This window comes from Mastigoproctus giganteus, chromosome 8, assembly GCF_048544385.1.
Source record: "Mastigoproctus giganteus isolate SK-2022 chromosome 8, ASM4854438v1, whole genome shotgun sequence".
Lineage (NCBI taxonomy): Eukaryota > Metazoa > Arthropoda > Arachnida > Uropygi > Thelyphonidae > Mastigoproctus > Mastigoproctus giganteus.
The window spans coordinates 195,423,039-195,442,207 of record NC_143582.1 but is presented as its reverse complement, the minus strand read 5'-3'; the positions used below and the strand labels follow the sequence as shown (position 1 = coordinate 195,442,207).

Sequence of the window (19,169 nt, the reverse complement as noted above, 5' to 3'; positions counted from 1 at the left end):
TGAATTAATTTTCAAAATACAAACTAAAGGAAATAGAAAACCACTCTTAAAAAAATAACTTATAAAGATATTACGTGCTTGAATGACACACAAACACTTCACTCCAAACAGTAAAACCAATAAAACTCACTTCCATGCAAAATATACCAGTAATGGCAAATAAAATAGTTTATCTTTTCGGAGGTCCAAGTAGATTACAAATAAAAACATATTTTTCAACCTTTTTACAGTAGTAAACAAAAAAAAGTTCAACTAGTTACGATTAACAGTAATTAGTGATGTCAATTGGTTAGGTATAAGGGATCTGAAGTATATTATGAACATTTTCTCCAGAAAATTCTTTCGGGGGTGTCACAGATAAATGTCTAGCAATTTTTCTGAATGTAAGTGAAATTAGGTAATGATTTTATGATAGAAATAACCACCCCTGTCCTCGGGATAACTACTCAACTGAGTGTTGAAGGGGCCCCGACAGTGAACCGAAATAGTCAACAGGAAGTTTTAAGTGTAGGAATAAAGAATATAAAACTTGAATTCCAGTTTTCTTGGGACATAATTTTCCATCCTCTCTACCCCTGGAAATTATGGTTATTTTGATAAGTTATTAAAGCTAATTGCTAAGCGAGAAATAGTAAAGCCAGCTGAAGCTAAGTAAGGCGAAAATTTGTAACATTTTTGCTAGAAGCGACAGAAAAGTTGAAGATATAAAGAGGAAATATACGTAAGAGAGGAATGGTAGTTCATAAAATTAAACGTATACAGAACATGCTTAATTCTAATATAATTTATATATTTTTTTTTTTCTTTTGTAAATTGTATTCTTTATTTTCAAGAAAATAAAGAAAGATATAGCCTCAAATTAATAATATTTATTGAAACAAACTTAATGCCACAAATAAATTAAATTACTATAATTATTTACACTGTCCAACTAGTGTATATGACCAATGGGTCTGTTGCAAAAAATCTTGGTGGTTACTTCCAGTTAAATTGACTGGCTTTGTTCGTTTAGATTTTGTATTATTTTGTACTTTGCTATTTTCTGAGGATCCCCTTAAAGTGATATAATGGATCAGTGCGACCCTTCCCCCTGGATAAAACCAGTGATTTCATTTGGTTTACAGTTGAACAGATAATGAATATATAACTAACTTTTAATATTTAAATGTTAACCTATAAAATTAACGTAATAAAATAAAACCATTTCATTGGAAATAAACAAAAAAATAGCCAAATTGAAAACTTGAGGTAAAAATTCACGACCCCTTCTAAGTTGCTTGTAATCCCCAAAGGTGGTTAAGAGCCACATTTTGAGAACATCTATAGTATCTGTTAAATAATTTCAATATATACTGAATTGCATCTTTATAATTTCACAATAAATTTTTATACTGTATATAGGAAATGCAGATAACTAATATAGAAGATATTTTTAAAGCAATTCATATAAAATATACTTTACACTATTTTTATGAATTTTAGTCAAGTAAACCCATTTTAACTCTCCCTAAATAATAAAATAAACTTCATAAATATAAAATAAAATAAATACTTCAAAGCCTTCTCATACTTGGTGAATTTTGTTAAGGTTTATGTTTTTAATTTAAATATACATAATTTAGAAATAATATAATCCTATAAGGAAATTATTTATCTGGCTATAAACACAATAATATTTCATTTACATTTCTATTAGAGAAAAATCACATAGTGACGTCATGACAAATAGGTTATGACGCAAACCGGAAAAACTTAAGCGCCCTCTAACCATACGTTTTTTTAGAAAGTTTAGCCTTGAAAATTAGCGTATAAGTCTTTCATCATATTTTACCGTGTATTTTCGAGTTAGGCAAGCAGAAAAACACACTTAGTAATAACACACAATGAAAAGAAAAAAAATAGAAAGAAATCGTGATGAAAAGAAACAAAAACAGGTAGGGAAAGGAAATAGAGCAAGCAGAAAAGTTACTCTGAAGTGTGTACACACAGTTCCCGTAATTAACCCTGTGAAGGCAGAACAGGCAGGTTTAAAATCCAGAATTAAGGTATGAAAGGTTTCAAGAGCATCAGGCTCAAAAATTGGGAAGGAGGAAACGCTAATAAGCAATTCATGCAATAACGAACGGATAGTCCTGTCCATCCCCCTGACGATCCTTCTCACTTACTTTTTCTGCGAAGTCCTAGAGAGAAAATCAGAACATTCTTATTAGGTTTAACCTGGAACCTGTTTGGTATCTTTTATATGATAACAAGTTCCTAGTTGCAAATAATTATTATGAAGTTCTTTGGTGGATGGAGATTGAATTAAAAATGTATTATATTTTTATCGGTCATTTCTGTATTTTTTTTAACTATTATATCATCTTGGTTTCATATACAGTAAAAACCCCATATTTCAGTTTTAACGAGGATAGGCGAAAAAAAAAAGCATAAAATACTAAAAACGGATAAATTCTGGGAAATTAAAACACAAAAGTTGATTTTTTACTTCCGTTTAATAAATGAAAAATAATCAGATCTTAAAATTATTATTTAAAAAGGAGTTAAATAATTTATTCATTATAAGGAATACACATACTGTATGTTTTCAGATTTTAAAATAAAACGTATTTTACTTTTAAATCTTGCGGACAGCTTACTTAAATTGCAAACACCAGAATAACTTTGCCTTCACAGCGAGTTGTCTTGGTATTGCACTATCTTTATCCTATGGCATCGCCCAAAAGACTAATCAGCTTTATTTATTTTTTTTTTTATGAGATTTGTTTGAAAACAGCGCAATACTATGGCAACTCGTTGTGCAAGCAGACTACTGTCCGCAAACCCACACATGAAAGGAGAAGTCAGTTATCCAAAGATGTAATTAGCTATTTTATTTTGAAAAGCTTTAAAAGATCCGGATTCGATAGCAGTTGAGAAACACTGAAATTTAATCTGACATTTACTTAAAAGATTTATTTGAAATTAGTATAATATTAAAGCTACACATTCTACTTTGGCGAACTGTTCCTTGTCTCATAGGAACTTCTCATTGATGTTTGCAAAAACTATAAAAGTAGTGACTCAAAGACAACAGCTTCAACCTCCTTACGAATCAACACGTGGGCTGTAACACAGTATTTGTTTCAAGATGATGAAACAGAATGCACGTGCATGTGTATAAGGTTGCGAGAAAGTCACTAGCTTGTATTTGTTAACTGTTTTAGTGAAAAAAAACACAAGTTTTACCCTCCAGTGGAAAATTTTAATGCACAAATAATAAAAAAGCCGGAAATTTGGTGTTTTAAACTCGCATTTAACGAGAAAAGTAAACATAGAAATTAGAGGAAAATAAATAGGACCAAATTAAAATATTAATAGCGGAAAAACGTAAATATTAATGACGTAAATATGGGGTTTCACTCTATATACAAATAAATAATAAGACTATGTACACAGAAGAAAAAATAGCATTTTATGTACAATGAAAATTGTATTTCTTTCAAGTTATCAGTGTTTGTAAAATGGTGCATGCAAATCCTGTGTTAATTTGATGTTTTTCTTGTCAATATAATTTGAAAAAAAAAAAAAACTACATGAATATTTTCTTTTAAGTGTATATTAATTCAGAAACTGATTATAAACAATGTGGACTGTAGAAAAAATGGTTACCTTTAAAATATTATTCAAACTCAGAACATTCTGAAGATCAATGAAAAAGTGTAAGTAAACAAAGGAACATGAAATTTTCTAATAATATTTGAAATTTTAAAAAGATACAAGTGTAAATGTTTGTTATTTAACGTTCTTGCTTCATTGCTGGAGCACATGCAACTTCATAACTTTCTGATTAGTTTAGAGAACGTGAACTACCTTAATTATATTAAGATAATTCAAAGGTTCATAGTGTACACAGAGCCAGCTGTATAAATCAATCAAAAAAAGAATATCAATACCACCTCACGATGGGCACATTTGGACGTACCCGTGTTGTTGACAGAACGCAAATTATAGCCACCATACCCGCCTTGCGTTGAATATTCAAAACTTATACTTAACTTCGGTCTTTGAGGAAGTTCTTATCTTTTCTGTAGTTTATCCCAACTACTTCATAATTCTGTTTCATTTAAAAGCTCCGTTACTCTTACTTGTTTGTTCACTCGAAATCTAAATAAACCAAAGCCCCTTTCCTACCAAAAGTGTTACATTATTAGAGAAAATGATAAAACAAAAGCAATTGGAAAATAAGATATCTATGTCTAAATTGAGCAATATCTTGACTGAAAACGGTTGCCACATCCTAATGGATTTTTTGAGGAAACAAAACTGGCTAATTTTGAACATTTAGGTATAAAAGTGGTAGCATTCGTTTCTTTTGAAAGCCTGTTACGATAGCCTGTTTCTTTTGAAAGCCTGTTTGAAAGCCTGATATGGCCCTTTCTCCAAGTTGTTTGACCGATCGGTCAAACAACTTGGAGAAAGGGCCATATCTCACTCCACAGTTGCTTATCCTCTTGCGAATTTTTTGTTGAAGTTCATTGGCTGAATATGTATATATCTGACAAAAAGAAACTGAAAGAGTAACACAGTTCCATTGATAGAAACTATTCGATAAATTTATTAGTCTTATATGTGTTAAAAAAGACACGAAATCGTTTATTTGATTTTTTAAATAATAATAATATCTATAATAAAAAAACCAATACAAAAATCTTAAATCATAGTTTAAAAATGCATTATTATTGTATTTATAACTTAAATTAATAGGTGCAATAAATTGATTTATAAAAAAAATTCTGTAGCACAAATAAATGGCGTATTTTTACGTAATTTATCTGGTAAAATAGTTACAACTTCAGTCTACAGCTGTTCTTTGTCTTCCTAATGACCTTTCATATAAATACTAATTTCTCAAAAGATAAATGAAAGAATTTATAGAAAATATCCTATTTTCTAAAATGATTCTTAAACAGAATTCAATTATAAAACTCTAATGTACAAATGTGCAATTAAAAAAGTAACGCACTAATTTCTTGAAAACTGCTTATTGGACTTTCATGCATAAATAAATGAACGGAAGACGTTACCAATAATGTAAGTTTAATGTAAGTGGAAATTCCTTTGTGATATTTGCAAATCGTAGCATTTATCATACAGATATTAACAATGCAATTATTATACAAAAAACGGGCATTTAGAAAAACGTTTTCTGCATTCTTTTTAATCGTAGATATATTTTTCGGCAACTCCTGTTTCTCCATTGCTGAAAGAAGACGCGTTAAGGTTATAAGTGGCTCTCTTTTTCTTGCGATATGCATGAAAGAAACATTCAAAATCTAGAAAATAAATGAAATAAAAAAGGAAAACACAGGAAAAATACAAATGATTGATGGCAGAACTAAAATTAGAAGAATGCTATCAAAGGAGAACAAAAAATAACAATGCAGAAGGAAAACAGGACCAAAAATTTATAAAATAAATAAGCCGTTGGAGATTTGAGTTCTTTAAGGTGTATTGTTGTTTCTTGTCTAATATATTTAATGTTTGTTGTATTATCTAAAGGCGCACTAACCTACCAAACAGGAAATAAAGAATCAAAGAAGTACAGTACTCAATCCTTCAATTATGAGATCCATTTGGTAAAGTACGACTGCATACTCTCACTTTCTGCTTTTCAGTATAAGCAGTAACCGTAACGATTATTAGTAGCTATCTACTTCAAGCAAAATCTGTCTTAACGCTAAAAGACTAAGCATCAGCCAAACTAATTACGTAGCTACAAGTAGCAGAAAAGCAGCCAATAGCAATTAAACTGTTGTGCGTATTCTGCAATTGATCTGGTCTGTTATCAATTTCGTAATCCAAAAAGAGTCACTCATTTTAAATAATGAATAAGAAAAATCTATCATTTGGAAAAATATTTTGGAAAGTAATTGAAGAGTAAAATTTAATAATGAAAAAGATTTAATTATTCTTGTTTTCATTCCAAAAATCTGATATACAAAACATCATTTCCAGCTCATTTCAAAGATAAGAGCAAAAATCAAACCAAAAATGTTATTATTTACCAGTTATAAGATAACAAGCTGAAAAAAAACTCTCTCTGGTTAAAATTAAACCATAAATTTTGAATTTTTAATAAATCAAGTAACATATATAACGTTTGGTGAAATTCGTGCTTCGGTATATAATCAAATTTCAGCTTGTTAACTCATAAATGACATTTAAAAATCCTATTCAGATCTGGTTTGAAATTTTTAAAATGAAACTGTTTCTTATGTGTTGTGAAAAAACATATTTCTAATCAAAATCTTCGTGAACATAAGAAAAACGATCATTCCAAAAATCTCCACAAAAACTGCCATTTTGTTTAGTTTTCATTTTATTAAGGGCGCCTCTAGTGGCAATAACTGCAACTAGTAAAATAGTTGATATCTTTGTGACAATTTCTGTGATGCTAAATAGTTAAAAAAGCAGAACTTAATTTAAAAAAAAAGAAGCATGCATTACAACGTTTGCTAAATAAATATAGCATTTAATTTTAAATTAACATTTAGAAAGTATGCTACATCTATAAAATAAAAAGAAGAAGTAAATTTAGTAATTTAATTTGGGAAAAAAAAGCGTATTTAAGCTTAGCGAAAATAGCATTTCCAGACTCCACTCGCTTGTTCTAAACTTAAATGAAGAGCAGGAACTGAGACTTGCATACGTACTTTTTCCTGTGAAAGAAAGAAAAATAATAAACTTTAAGATAATGAACAAAAATAAACTTTTAAGATATATATATATTTTTATTAAAAAGTTAAAAAAGTATTTAATTATTTTTTATTTAAAATAAAACAAACATTTTATCATACTATTGATTTTCAAAAAAATTATATTAGTTAAAATACATAAATAATTAAATAATATACGCGTAATAATTGCATCCTTGCATACTCTATTTGATTCATAGAAACGTACCATGCTCGATTTCTTCACAACTTACTCTCCAATAACCAGGTTACATCATCTCACTTCATTCAAATTTTTATTATAGAAGATAATACCAAATAAACACAGTGATGGATAACATAAAACCTAAAATTTTATTGATCAGATTAACATCTAGACTACTTGATGTCCAGCTTGCTCCAGCATATCTAATTAAGCATCTAAATTGAGCCATAATTTCGGTTATATTTGTTACTAACAGCGGTTGATAAAAGATATCGTTGATGAATCTCCCACAAGAAGTTCCTTAATGCAAGGTCCTGACCGATCGGTCAAACAACTGGGCCACTTCGCCCAGTCTACTGATTCAGAAACTCACATCATTTGAACAGGAACCTTCTTATTTCCTTACAGATGTCTTTGGTAACATCATAGCAATTCTCTCTCCCTGCTTAGAAAAATCAGTACTTTTTTCGTTCCACAATATCTTTTGAATAACAGTGGCTTCTATCATACTACGATTTCCTTCTGGATTGGAAGAGCAGAATGCTAACATATTAAGGTACAAAACAGCAGTGACAAAGTTTATCTTGAGAATAATGATCCGAAAATCATAGGAATGACAAGAGAAAGATTTAACTTCCTCAGAACTGAACACTACAAGCGTGTCAAGTTTTCTGAACATTTCTTTTTTCCAGTTGTGACATGACTGAGAAATGTGTTCTTTATTTTTTGTCAGTGTCATCCTTCATAAAATGGATACCATATACGTATACAACCAGCGAGAAGAACAGAATTTGGTGAACAAATAATAAAATCGAAGCTAGTAGTTATCTCCTAGGCTTTGCAAGTTGGTGAACTTGTAACTTGACGTACATCTAGATAAGTGCAATTCCGTGCCTGGGAAAATTAGCGCGGTTTAAGCGTTTTATTTAACTGCTGGATTTATGTTGGCCGACCTTCAACTCTGTGAAGGTCGTCCAGCATAATAATGCAGCCATGACTGCGTTAACTTGGAAGAGACCGCATCCAGGCGCCAACCATAAAGTCTCGCAAAATGATATAATATTACTAGGACTTTTTATGGGACAGGAAGGAGGCATTTTCTTCTTTGGATCTAGGAGCTCAAAAAGAGAGACAGTGTTAACATGTTACGCTCAGTACCTTCTGCACTTAAAGGTCTCGATAAAATTTTAAGACTTTTAAGTAGGAACACCTAGGACCAAACTTATAGATATCATATAGGTACCATTTGCTTTCTTTGAGAATACACACAGTGGCTGTGGGTTTGCATTTGTTGATTCAGGGACTCTGAAATCGTTCCGACATTTCATTAAGTGAGTCGATGGTATTAAAATTTGGGTCCTGCGCCAACCATTGAAGTTTTGCTCCTTGAATCGAGTGGATATTAGCATTTCAATACGAAAATATGTTTTATCACGCCTGCAGAAGCATCATATATAGAAGTTCATAGCACATTTTCTCATACCATACATACCACTATTTGACCAAATTGCGTAATCACAACAAGACATTCGAGTGGTTATTAGTGGCTACATCAGAAATATCGCCCTTTTAGTTTCTGTTATCTTCGATGTCTACAGGTCAAAAAAGGTCTTTGGGTGTGTTAAGGAGTCACCACTGGAAAGTTATTTTGGTATCAATGCATCGTACTTTGGACTTTAAAACTAATCAACCAAGAATTTGATAAAATGCATCGTAAGTGAGACCAGCACATCCATAAACCTCCGAGATCTGTACCATCAGAATTTCACTGAGTGGAGAGGCACTGAAAAATTACTAAAGCGAAATGTAGCCTATTGAAATTGGTGGCTTGGACATTTTGAAACAATAAATCAAAGTACATAAGCGAAGAACGAGTCTGACTTCGATATTAACTCGGAAAATGCTAGGAAGTGCGAGGTCTGTTCAAAAGGTATTCGGATCAAAAAGTGTGTGTTAAATTTTCCTTTTAAAATCGGAAAAACTGCAAGTGAAATATTTTATGTTAATATAGCATATGGGGACTCTGTAATAGGCCATACACATGTTTTCGGCTGGCACTGTCGTTTCAAAGAAAAGTAGGGGAGTCTTTCGAAAGTTATCCGCTATCTGGACGACCCTCGACTTCAACGAGTGAAGTTGTGTCTCCAATGTGAGCCTTGGTACGAAATGACCGAATTCCTGAAATCACTGAATAAAAAACAGGAAGAGGCGAACTGGAAGGGCTGATTATTTCACCACAATAATGCACCATCTTGTAGAGTTTTTCTGCCAATCGCTTAAGTTCAGCAAACCCCATATTCATTACATATGGCTCGATGTGATTTTTTTTTTATTTCCAACTGAAAAAGCCCTGAAAGGACGTGATATGATGATGTACAAACAATAACTAGTAATATGGGAAAATATTTGTGATAAGTCGCATAAAAAGAACATTATTTCGAAGAGGATTAAGCTGCCCACAGTAAATACCACTTTTAAGGGCTGTTTATGTTTATTCCTTTCTAACTGGTAGTATTTACATTCATCTTCATAATTTTTATTAGTATAAGGTAAGAGCATCGACTCTTATAATATACCAATGTATATTATAGCATCGGCTATAATATACATTGGTAAAATGAACCGATGTTACTATTTATATACGAGTTTTCGCTTATAATATTTGTTAGTTTTGTTCTATACTTAGAATATCATTCGCATATTTTATCAGATTTTAACCCTTATCTTGTCCTAATATTAAGACGCAAGATAAGGGTTAAAAAACAAACAATGGTAATGGTGAGATGAATTACCACTGAAAAGACTTAAACAGGTAGTTCCAACATCACTTTTCAGGTACAAGCCAACATTCACTGATATGATATGATATTACCAATATCATTGCAAATAATTAGATGATGGGTCCAACTGATTAAATATTATTATTAGTAGCAGTAATGGCAGCATATGATGCCAGAAAGAAACTTATGAAGCATCAGCCAAAACAACAACAAAAAACTCCAACACTTTATTCAAACTGCCCAGATCCACAAGAGATGGAACTTTGTTCCAACAATCAGCAACCCGCTGGCTGAAAGCAAACCTCCACACATCTATTCTGAACCATCCTTCCTCAATTTGAAGTTATGCCCCCCTCATGTGTGCATTCTGAGCAAGAGGAAGAATGCCATCAGCATTGAGCCTGCTCAATTAAATTCAAAGCCTTAAACACCTTAATTAGATCACCGCGCAGGTGCCTAGACTCCAGACGATGCAATTTGCAGAACTGAAGCCTTTTTGGTAAGCGCACCGTTTTGTTCCCCTTACAATCTCATTGTCCTCTGCACCAGTTCCAGCAGATCCATATCCTTCGTAAAATGAGCCATCCAGACCTGTGTTAAGAACTTAAGATCCTGGCTAACCATCGCCTTGTAATTGCCTCCTTACTAACAAAATTCCTGTATATCATTGACAAAACTCCATGGCATTGCTCAGAGAACTTCATATCTGACTGTAGGTGGTCTCTTTCATTTTCTACTCCCTTGTGTATTTACCACACAGTTTGTACGTTAATCTGGGATTACTGCCCAGATACAGTAAGTTACATTTATCAATATTAAACTTCAATTAGGCAGATGGGCTGCCATTTCTCAGCCCATCTGCCAAGTTTTTTTAGATCTTCTTGCAATAGCTTACCGTGATTACTCTCATTAACCATCCAGCCAACATTTATTATGTGCTGAACAGAATAAAATTGAACACAGATTTAATTGAAAAAAACTGATGAAAGAAACAGCATTTTGAAAGAGATCCGTTTCTTCAAAATTCTCTCTCTCTCTTCTTACTGAAAAATGTACAAATTGGGAAAAACAATAAGGTTAAAAAAGCCCAATTTAACAGATATTTCAATAATCTACCAGCTGTTTATAAGAAAATGAAATTTCAACCGCATATTTAATATGGATAAAACTGGGAAACTTACTGGGGCTAAATGAACTTCCTAAAGTTTTACTAGAAAAAAAAAAGAAAAAGGAAACGCCTTATAAATAAAGTGGTTTCATTTGAGAGGATCCACTTCTTCCTTCTTTCATCCAACTGGTCTCGGCATTACTACTCTGATAATTCCTCGCAAAAGAATGAAAGCAGAACTGTACAATCAAGCTCCAGCAGGGATTTTGCCATTAATTTCAGATTCAGGCTTCATTAACCCTCAACTGTTCAATGAGTTGTTACAGCATTCTCCATGCTTCACACAAATTTCGATAAGTCCTCTGTGACAGTTTGTTTACATACGCTAATGAAATCGAAGATGTAGTGTTTATTCCTAGCTGTCTATGCACTGCTTTTAAAAAACAGTTTAATTTATTAATAAAGCAAATCAATTTGTGGTACGAACACATTTTTCTACGTTCATCTGCACTTTGGAGAATGAGACATTATTTCTCCAAAAAGATATTAATCTAGAATTACCTGTTTTCCTAAAACATCATAGTTTTTCAAATGATAAGATCGTTGTGTTAGAAATGAAAACAAATTTAATTAATTTTTTGTCCAAAATTCTTTCATTAATTCATAAGTATCCAACCAAAAATGTTTAAATTTAATTTGTAAATGCATATTTACGTACTTTCTTGATTCGTCTTCCTCCTCCTCCTCGTCACTGAAAAATAAAACATAATTCAATTAATGAACGTTTTCATAGTTTGTTTTCATAGCCATGCTCCATCCTGCTTGGAGAAATCAATACTTTTTTTTTTCTCTTTCAAAAATAGTTTTCGAATAACAGTTGCTCTTATTATTTATTTCGACACAGAAATTTATTTTTATAAAATATTAGCAATAAAAATGATGATTTATAAAAATAAAAAAACCTTTTTGTATTGTTATTATAAACAGCAAAATGATAAATGTGAATAATGGAGATAAGTATGCTTAATACGTCTGTTCATAACCAGTCGATGCATGGAAATGGACGAGCAACAAGTGAACATTAAATTTTTAATTACATCTTGAAAAAATTTTAATCTAGACTTAAAAGGTGATTGTCAAACTTACAATGACAACTTTGTGGACCCTAAAACGTTGAAAATGCTAATTAGGTCCATGATAGTTTGTGGTATTGCATTAGTCCATGGATGCTATAATGAGCTGCAAGAGATTATGGACGTCAAAAAGTGGTTCCCAACATGAGCAATCGCAAATAGTAAGCAATAAAGGTCATGGTTGCTTGGAAATCGAAGCTAATCAAACTGACGAGCCATAATTGAGGCTCTATTCAGGCTCTATTCAACACGATCCTGTATGAAATTAGCAAATAGATTGGATGAGGGCCCTGGAAAACATCCCAAATTAAAGGGAACGTGGCAGTAGAAAGCCCTACAAAGAATCGACTGCTCGTAACGCAGATTTACGTTGTCGCAGCACACACACAGGCCCAAAGTGAGACAATTAAACACACGTCAGCACCAGTACAGTGCGCAGGACGCTGCATGATATGGGTTACTTCAGCTGTGCAGTCCCCCACAAGCCAATAATCACCCCGACTAATGCCAGACAATAAAGTTTGTCTGAGGCAGCATAATCATCTGGTGTTCTTTTACATGGTTTGGCCTTGGACCAATGACTTTCTTCGACAAAACCATGAATGCTGTGGTCTATCTAGACGTCCTGGACGTTACCTACTTTGTGACAGCACGTAGGGAAAGGCTTGTATCAACAGGACAATTCTCCTTGTTGTACTGCACGCATTGTGAAGGACTGGTTTGAAGACACGAGCTTCGAAAAGTTTAGACTGACAGCCCAAAGACCTGACCTCAATTCTAGAGAGAACCTCTGAAGTTAATTGCATTATCGGGTGGGTGCGAGGAGAGTCTGCCAAAAAAAAAAGAGCTGAATTTGTCGCCATTTTGAAGACAAAATGGTGGATAATATCGATGGACATTTACAAAAAATTCGTTGAGAGTGTTCTAGAGACTTCAGGCTGTTGTTGTAAAGACTAAAAGTTTCAGCACACTTATTAGTTTTCATGTAAATAAAGATTATTTGAGATATGCAGGTGTCCGGATATTAATGGTAGGGTAGTGTATAATTTTGAACTTTTTCATTCCAATGGAAAATTTCAATATGATGAAATATTAAAATTAAACTGAACGTTAAATGTTAAAGTCATTTTTTCTTATAAAAAAAAATAAAACAGATTGTTCTTCTCATTATGAAAACATATTAAACCAAAAAAAAAATTATAAAAAAATGAAAACAGTTTAAAAATATAAATTTAAAATGTAATTGAAAAAGCAATAATTATATAATTCTTCAATGATTATATTTAATAAAAATATAATAAAAAGCACAAAACTTGTAAAATTAACAAACATTTATCAAACGTCACAAAAATCGAAAACAAAACATACCGAAAAAAAAATTTAAATAAAGTATGCAATTCAAAAATTCTCAGTACCAAAACTCATGGGTGTTTAAAACTGTTAGTCATGGTGTTAACAAAAAACCAACACAAAAATACTTGAGTCAATTACTCGATATAAGTAGGGTTCAAAACAAAAAAAGTTCCTTTTCAATACGGATTACAAAGCTTAAAACGAATTCGTATTACCAAGTTTTAAACTTTGTGTTTCCTTTTTTAAAAATTTTTTCAAACTCGTGCATAAAAGGTAAAAAAAAGTCCACACAAAAACATTATTTAAAATTGTACCAACAAATATTTTGTTACAACTTAAATGAAGTACTTCTCCATCCAACCATGCCCTTTCATATATGACTTTCAACAATTAATGAGGACAGTAAGAAAGTTAAAATGTTTTTGAAAGGTGTCGTCAAACTTTGGGAGCGTGTTCTATTGAGCATCGGGATGAAAAACGTTCTTATGGACATAAATCTGGAAATGCTTCCTTTCCGAGCTATAGCCTGTTGTCACAGAATGAAGGTAAGTGTGCTTATCGAATTCAAATGACTTGTCCAATCCTGATGACGCATTTAACATCAGAGTTTTAACATCATTTTGGTCCTGATGGCTCACAATAATTTCGGTCCCATCTGAATCACTTATCGTGTCACGAATATTAGTCGATGGCTCAAATCTGCCATTAGCCCCGGCAGCAATCGCTAATCGGTTTCCTGGGCCTGTTCGTCCTTGGACGCCACTGTACATGTATGCAAATTGGGAAACGAATCCATTTCCTCCTTTTGCGTGAGGCAACCGCTCATTAAACTATACGGGAAATCCTTCGTTATTGGGAATTCTACCCATATCACGTACAGTGAATATAGGCTCTTTCACAAGATGATTTTCATCTATAATTCATGTTTTGTCAATGACTTCTGCGGCAGTCTATTGAACTTACTTTCCTCCGTTGCTAACCTTTGACGGCTGAATCACAACAGATTATTTTGAATTTTTACAATAGTCACCAGTGGCATGGGAAAATATTCATGTTATCACCCAGTTTCGGCATCGGCAGCAGTTTCATTAGAATATTTGGGCTCGTATGATTAGTGACTACTTAAATGATCCATTTTTCCAGCATCTTACACTCAATGGCCAAAATTACAGGCATTTCTTTGAAGAAGAAGAATTACCAGCATTGTTGGAGGAAGTTCCATTGGAAACACACTGTCAAATGTGGTTCATGCATGATTGGGCCTCAGTGCTTGAGAACTTCTGCATAACAAGTATCCTGGCTGTTGGATTAGTAGAGATGGATCGACTGCATTGTCTATGTCTCATTTCATCTTGTACGGACACCTCGAGGCTCTTGTTTACATTACCCCAGTTCTTAATGCACAAGTTCTACGAGAATGGATCGATGTGTGGCAAACAATTCGGAATACTCCGTGTATTTTCGAATGTGTTCAACAGTCTATGAGAAGACACTCTGAGACGTGTACTGCTGTTTGAGGATGCATTTCAAACACTTATTCTGATGTGGACCTCAAGTTCTCATCGGTTCCCTACACCGTGTATTAAATACTTTAATAAAAGAAATTAACTCGCCAGGCATCTTTATCTATGAAAAGACGGGGCTATAACTTGTAAAGGAAGGGTTTCAGTACCTATGTCCGTATGAACATCCCTATGCTCAGCAAAACACGCTCCCAAAGTTTGACGAGGTCATTCAAGAACACACTGTATATCATTTAAATATATTTATTTATTTTTACTATGGAAAAATTAGTGCGTCAGAATACAAGCTCTGATGCGCACACTACTTCTTTAACACCAACTTTATGAAGTTTCCTTCGAGGGACAGCAAATTCTCTCAATACTGCACAATTCAGAAGATCCAAACCCATTGATATCATTCCTCTTTGAAATTCTGTCACCTATTTATTGTGCTCAATATACATTTCAAACGAATTCCTGGTTAACTACTGATCGCCTTTACATGCCAAAATATTTGAATATTTCGCACGAACACAGATTTTTCTGCAATAAGCTGGACGTCCCTTCACTATACAGGCATTCGTTGATGGAGAAGTTAAAACTTAGATAGTAAATCATTTTTAGATAAAGCAACATTAATTATCTAAAAGCAATTTCTTCCCTAGATACGAAAGGCAATAAATAATCAAACAATTCTATGTTTATCGTTATACAGGATTGACAAGGAGGGAACAAGGCAAACAGTTATTGTCTTTTCATGGGACAGAAATGCAGGAGAAAAAGAATGGTAAAGGAAGAAGGAAATATAAGTTATGTGGATCTGTGCATCGGTATATAGAAGAACCATGCAAGTTTCTTTTCGTTTTTTTCACAGCCAAACAGTTTCAGGCCAAAGCTGCATATTTGGCCATACCTGAATCAGCTACTCAAGGGTTGCTAAAGCGAAGTGAAGTTTTCCGACGAAGAGTCCAATTGGCTTGTAGAATAGTTCACCCTCTGCATTGGGGGAAGAGCAATAATTAGTAGGTTATAATCTACTTGTACTAAGCCTAAAGCCACATGCATACTATAAGTGTACTTAGCCAAAGCAACTATGAAACTAATTGGGTAAAGATTTCAAGCCGATTACTGAAGAAGATTTAAAAAGCCATGCTTTCTACTGTGTGTCTAAATTTACTACAAAAGCAATTAAAGCCTGGGAAATGATTTTTTTATTAAATTAAAAAATAATGGTATTTTTGCTGAAGCAGCTTAGTTTTCATATTTGTCATTGATATAAGAGCAAACAACTTCTAGTGTTTGTAGTCATAAAGCATATTTACCATTAATGTGCAGAAAATTAGATATTTTTTTTGAATATTCAATTAAAATTCGGTTAATTATAAATATTTACAAAACCTATTTTAATATATGCTGCTGCCATCTAGTGTCAAATCTGTAAAATAAATTCAGAAAGCATATTATTAAATAAAACATTGGACCATTTTTTTTTTTTTTAACATTAAAACTGGGCGTAGATAAATAATTTTATTTACCCAATTAAGTAATGAATTACAAAATAAATATAAAATTAGTAATAACAGTAGAAAATATATTAAAAAATATATAAGATCAAATATACATTCTAGAAAAGAAAACGAAATTTTTAGAGTTTTGGAAATATATAATTCTGCAGAGTTTTATTAAATTGAACTATTATAATTAAAATTGTTTATCTTAATGTTTAAAGATAAACAATTTTCTGTATAAGCTGTCTGGTATTTTAGCGCCAGGGCATGCTTTAATTTTGACAAGTTCGTAAATCTCTGTCTAGACATTTGGTGCGTTCTGTCTAGAAGTTTTGTAGAAGTCTACAAAAAAAAAATTTCTTCTTTAGAAAGCATTCGCGTGTCGATAATTGAATAACTGAATCTTTTTTTGTTCGTTTTTATCTTTTATAAGTCTAATGTCATTGGCACCACTTAGATAATACGTTAATCATTACACTATTTGGTATTATTTAAAAAATTCAGAAAGAAAAAAACTTTCAAAATCTGAAAATTAAAATTCTTATGCTGTATATAATTATTCAGTGTTTATATAAAGCAATAATCTTATTTTTAATCATTATTCTTTGTATCTTTTTACTTTGAACATCAATTTAGACAGATAATGTTTTTAATATATTCAAAGTATTTAAAATAAAAATTTTGCCAAATACACATTCGTTTATTATTTTCTCTGAGTTTTAAGTTAACTTGAACATTTTTGCAAGAAATAATATTGAAAATAAGATTTGCCTCAATAAATAGTAAATAACTTTCTTTCCAATCAAGTTTAATAACTATACCAATATTCTATATTAAGTTAATTAAATTAAAAGAGTGAAATGAAAATTATTTAAGTCTATGGAAAATAAATGGATCATTATAACGTTAATATTATGTTAATAAAACAAAATATTTTAATCGAATAAGGAAAGAATATGGTCATTTCTTCGATGAATAATATCGTATACAAAGAATCCATGTAATATTAAAAGAAAAATAAACATTATTACTTCTTTACATTCATTATAAAAAACATCTACTAATAGTACTTTTGATATGCATTGGAGGAAAGTTAATGCTGAAGGTTGTTTACTATTAAATTATCAAAATATTTTGATAGGTTTTGATTTTTTTTTATCATATACCGAACAATAATACTGCTGGTTATTTATTCAAAGGAATTTTCATTATTATTTAATGCTATATTATCACGTACAAATAATTTTGGTTAAAATATTTGGTATACTTCTTCAGATAACTAGGACACATGTTCCAGATATCGTAAAAGGTATTCTTATATATAAAACGTTTCTCATTACATAGGTATGCACCCAACATCATATGAGCTGACATCTACGAACCAAAATTCATGTAGATGCATACAATAGTCAGATTCTTGGCAATAGAATAGGGAAACCATTTTAGTTCAAAGTACTTCTCAGTAATTATTTCAGCCAACGTTCCAAATTTTCTGGAAATTTTTCCTTTAATGAGGTAGTTAAAAATAAAACCATTTGGCATGATGATAATGAAAAATTACTGAATGCCATAAACATTTAGAAAAAGTCTTAAGGATCTTTAGAGAATTTTCAACTGTACTGACAAATAATCTAGAAGGATGAAGGATAAATTATTATTCTATTATTAAGTCGATAATGAAGTTTAATATGCCATAAATGAAGTGCACTAAAGAGTTTTTTGTAACCTTAGCAATTAAAATAATAAATTTAATTAAGTAGGAAAATCAGATTTTTTTTATTGTGTGCCTAGATCGACTAATGTTATAACATTATAGTCAATACCAAAAATGTTTCTTTACAGTTGTCTAATATATTAGCATTTTAACAGTGTTGCTCTACTTATTTTAAATATAGTACATATAAAAATTACCTGTACTCTCTATCGTCGTCGGCCATATGGTTAAAATACTATATACCTGTAATAAAAAGAAAATATATAATTTAAGCATAGAATGATTTTATTATAACTGCTTTATTTATTCACTGAATGCAATAAAGATATTTATTATTCATTATTTGAAAATAGGGACATAACATTGTAAAAGATCGCAATTTTTTTTTAAACCTGCTAATAAAATATTATATTTAAATAAAATATAATTGAGTCTCTGTTGCTAATTTGATGTATTCGATGACAAATTAAATTTAAAAAGTATCTAAAATATATTCTACACTCCAAAAAACCACCGACAGATGGCGTATAAAACTTCAGCTTTGGACTACAAGCTAAAATTAGTTTGATTTTAGTTAAATATTAAAGTTTAAGCATATTGACAAGTAGAAGTTTTTAGATAAAAATAACTTCAAATTTCAAATTAGCACTGGCTAATATAAAACTCGTGTGTCGCCATCTGGAGGGATTAGAATGAAACACAATCAGGTATAATAGCTAAGAAAAATATTTCGTCTAAAATAATCCTTAGATAGTTAAAATAATAATAAACAAGTATATTTAATATTTAATTATATTTCCAATATATGATATGCCATTCCTCAACCCTCCAATATTCATTACTTTTATTAATAAATTAATTATTGTTAATTAATTATCGTTAATTAATTATTGTTTTCTAGTACTGTAATCAGATAAATATATTATTCTCTACTTAATTTTGTCTGTCATGGAGCTAAAAATAAGAAATAAACTGTCAGGAAAATAACGTCATCCTAACCTAAACTACATTTAACATTATGGTCAATAAAAATCATTCGAGCGCAACCATAGAAAAAAAGAGTTGGCAATTATCACTCCATCCATACATTTATATTCAGGGTCGGCTCTTTAAAAACAGCTCAAACACAATTAATGTACTTCTTTTGCCA

At 31.5% G+C, this 19,169-nt stretch overlaps 1 protein-coding gene across 5 annotated transcripts in view; it reads right to left on the bottom strand.

Annotated features, from left to right (window-relative positions):
• up (Troponin T, skeletal muscle) overlaps positions 1-19,169 on the bottom strand; it is a 47,128-nt gene that overhangs the window by 16,493 nt on the left and 11,466 nt on the right. For 2 of the 5 annotated variants that reach the window (XM_090379119.1, XM_090379120.1), the window contains exons 2-5: positions 18,217-18,262; positions 15,711-15,793; positions 11,528-11,560; positions 2,166-2,180 (exon numbers count right to left, since the gene is read on the bottom strand). Coding sequence is in view for 2 of the 5 variants with exons in the window: in XM_090379117.1 (XP_090235243.1) it covers positions 2,166-2,180; positions 11,528-11,560; positions 18,217-18,242 (74 nt within the window). In the remaining 3 variants the exon portion in view is untranslated. The remainder of the gene's footprint in view (positions 1-2,165; positions 2,181-11,527; positions 11,561-15,710; positions 15,794-18,216; positions 18,263-19,169) is intronic. The other 3 variants (XM_090379117.1, XM_090379121.1, XM_090379118.1) reach the window with 3 other exon arrangements.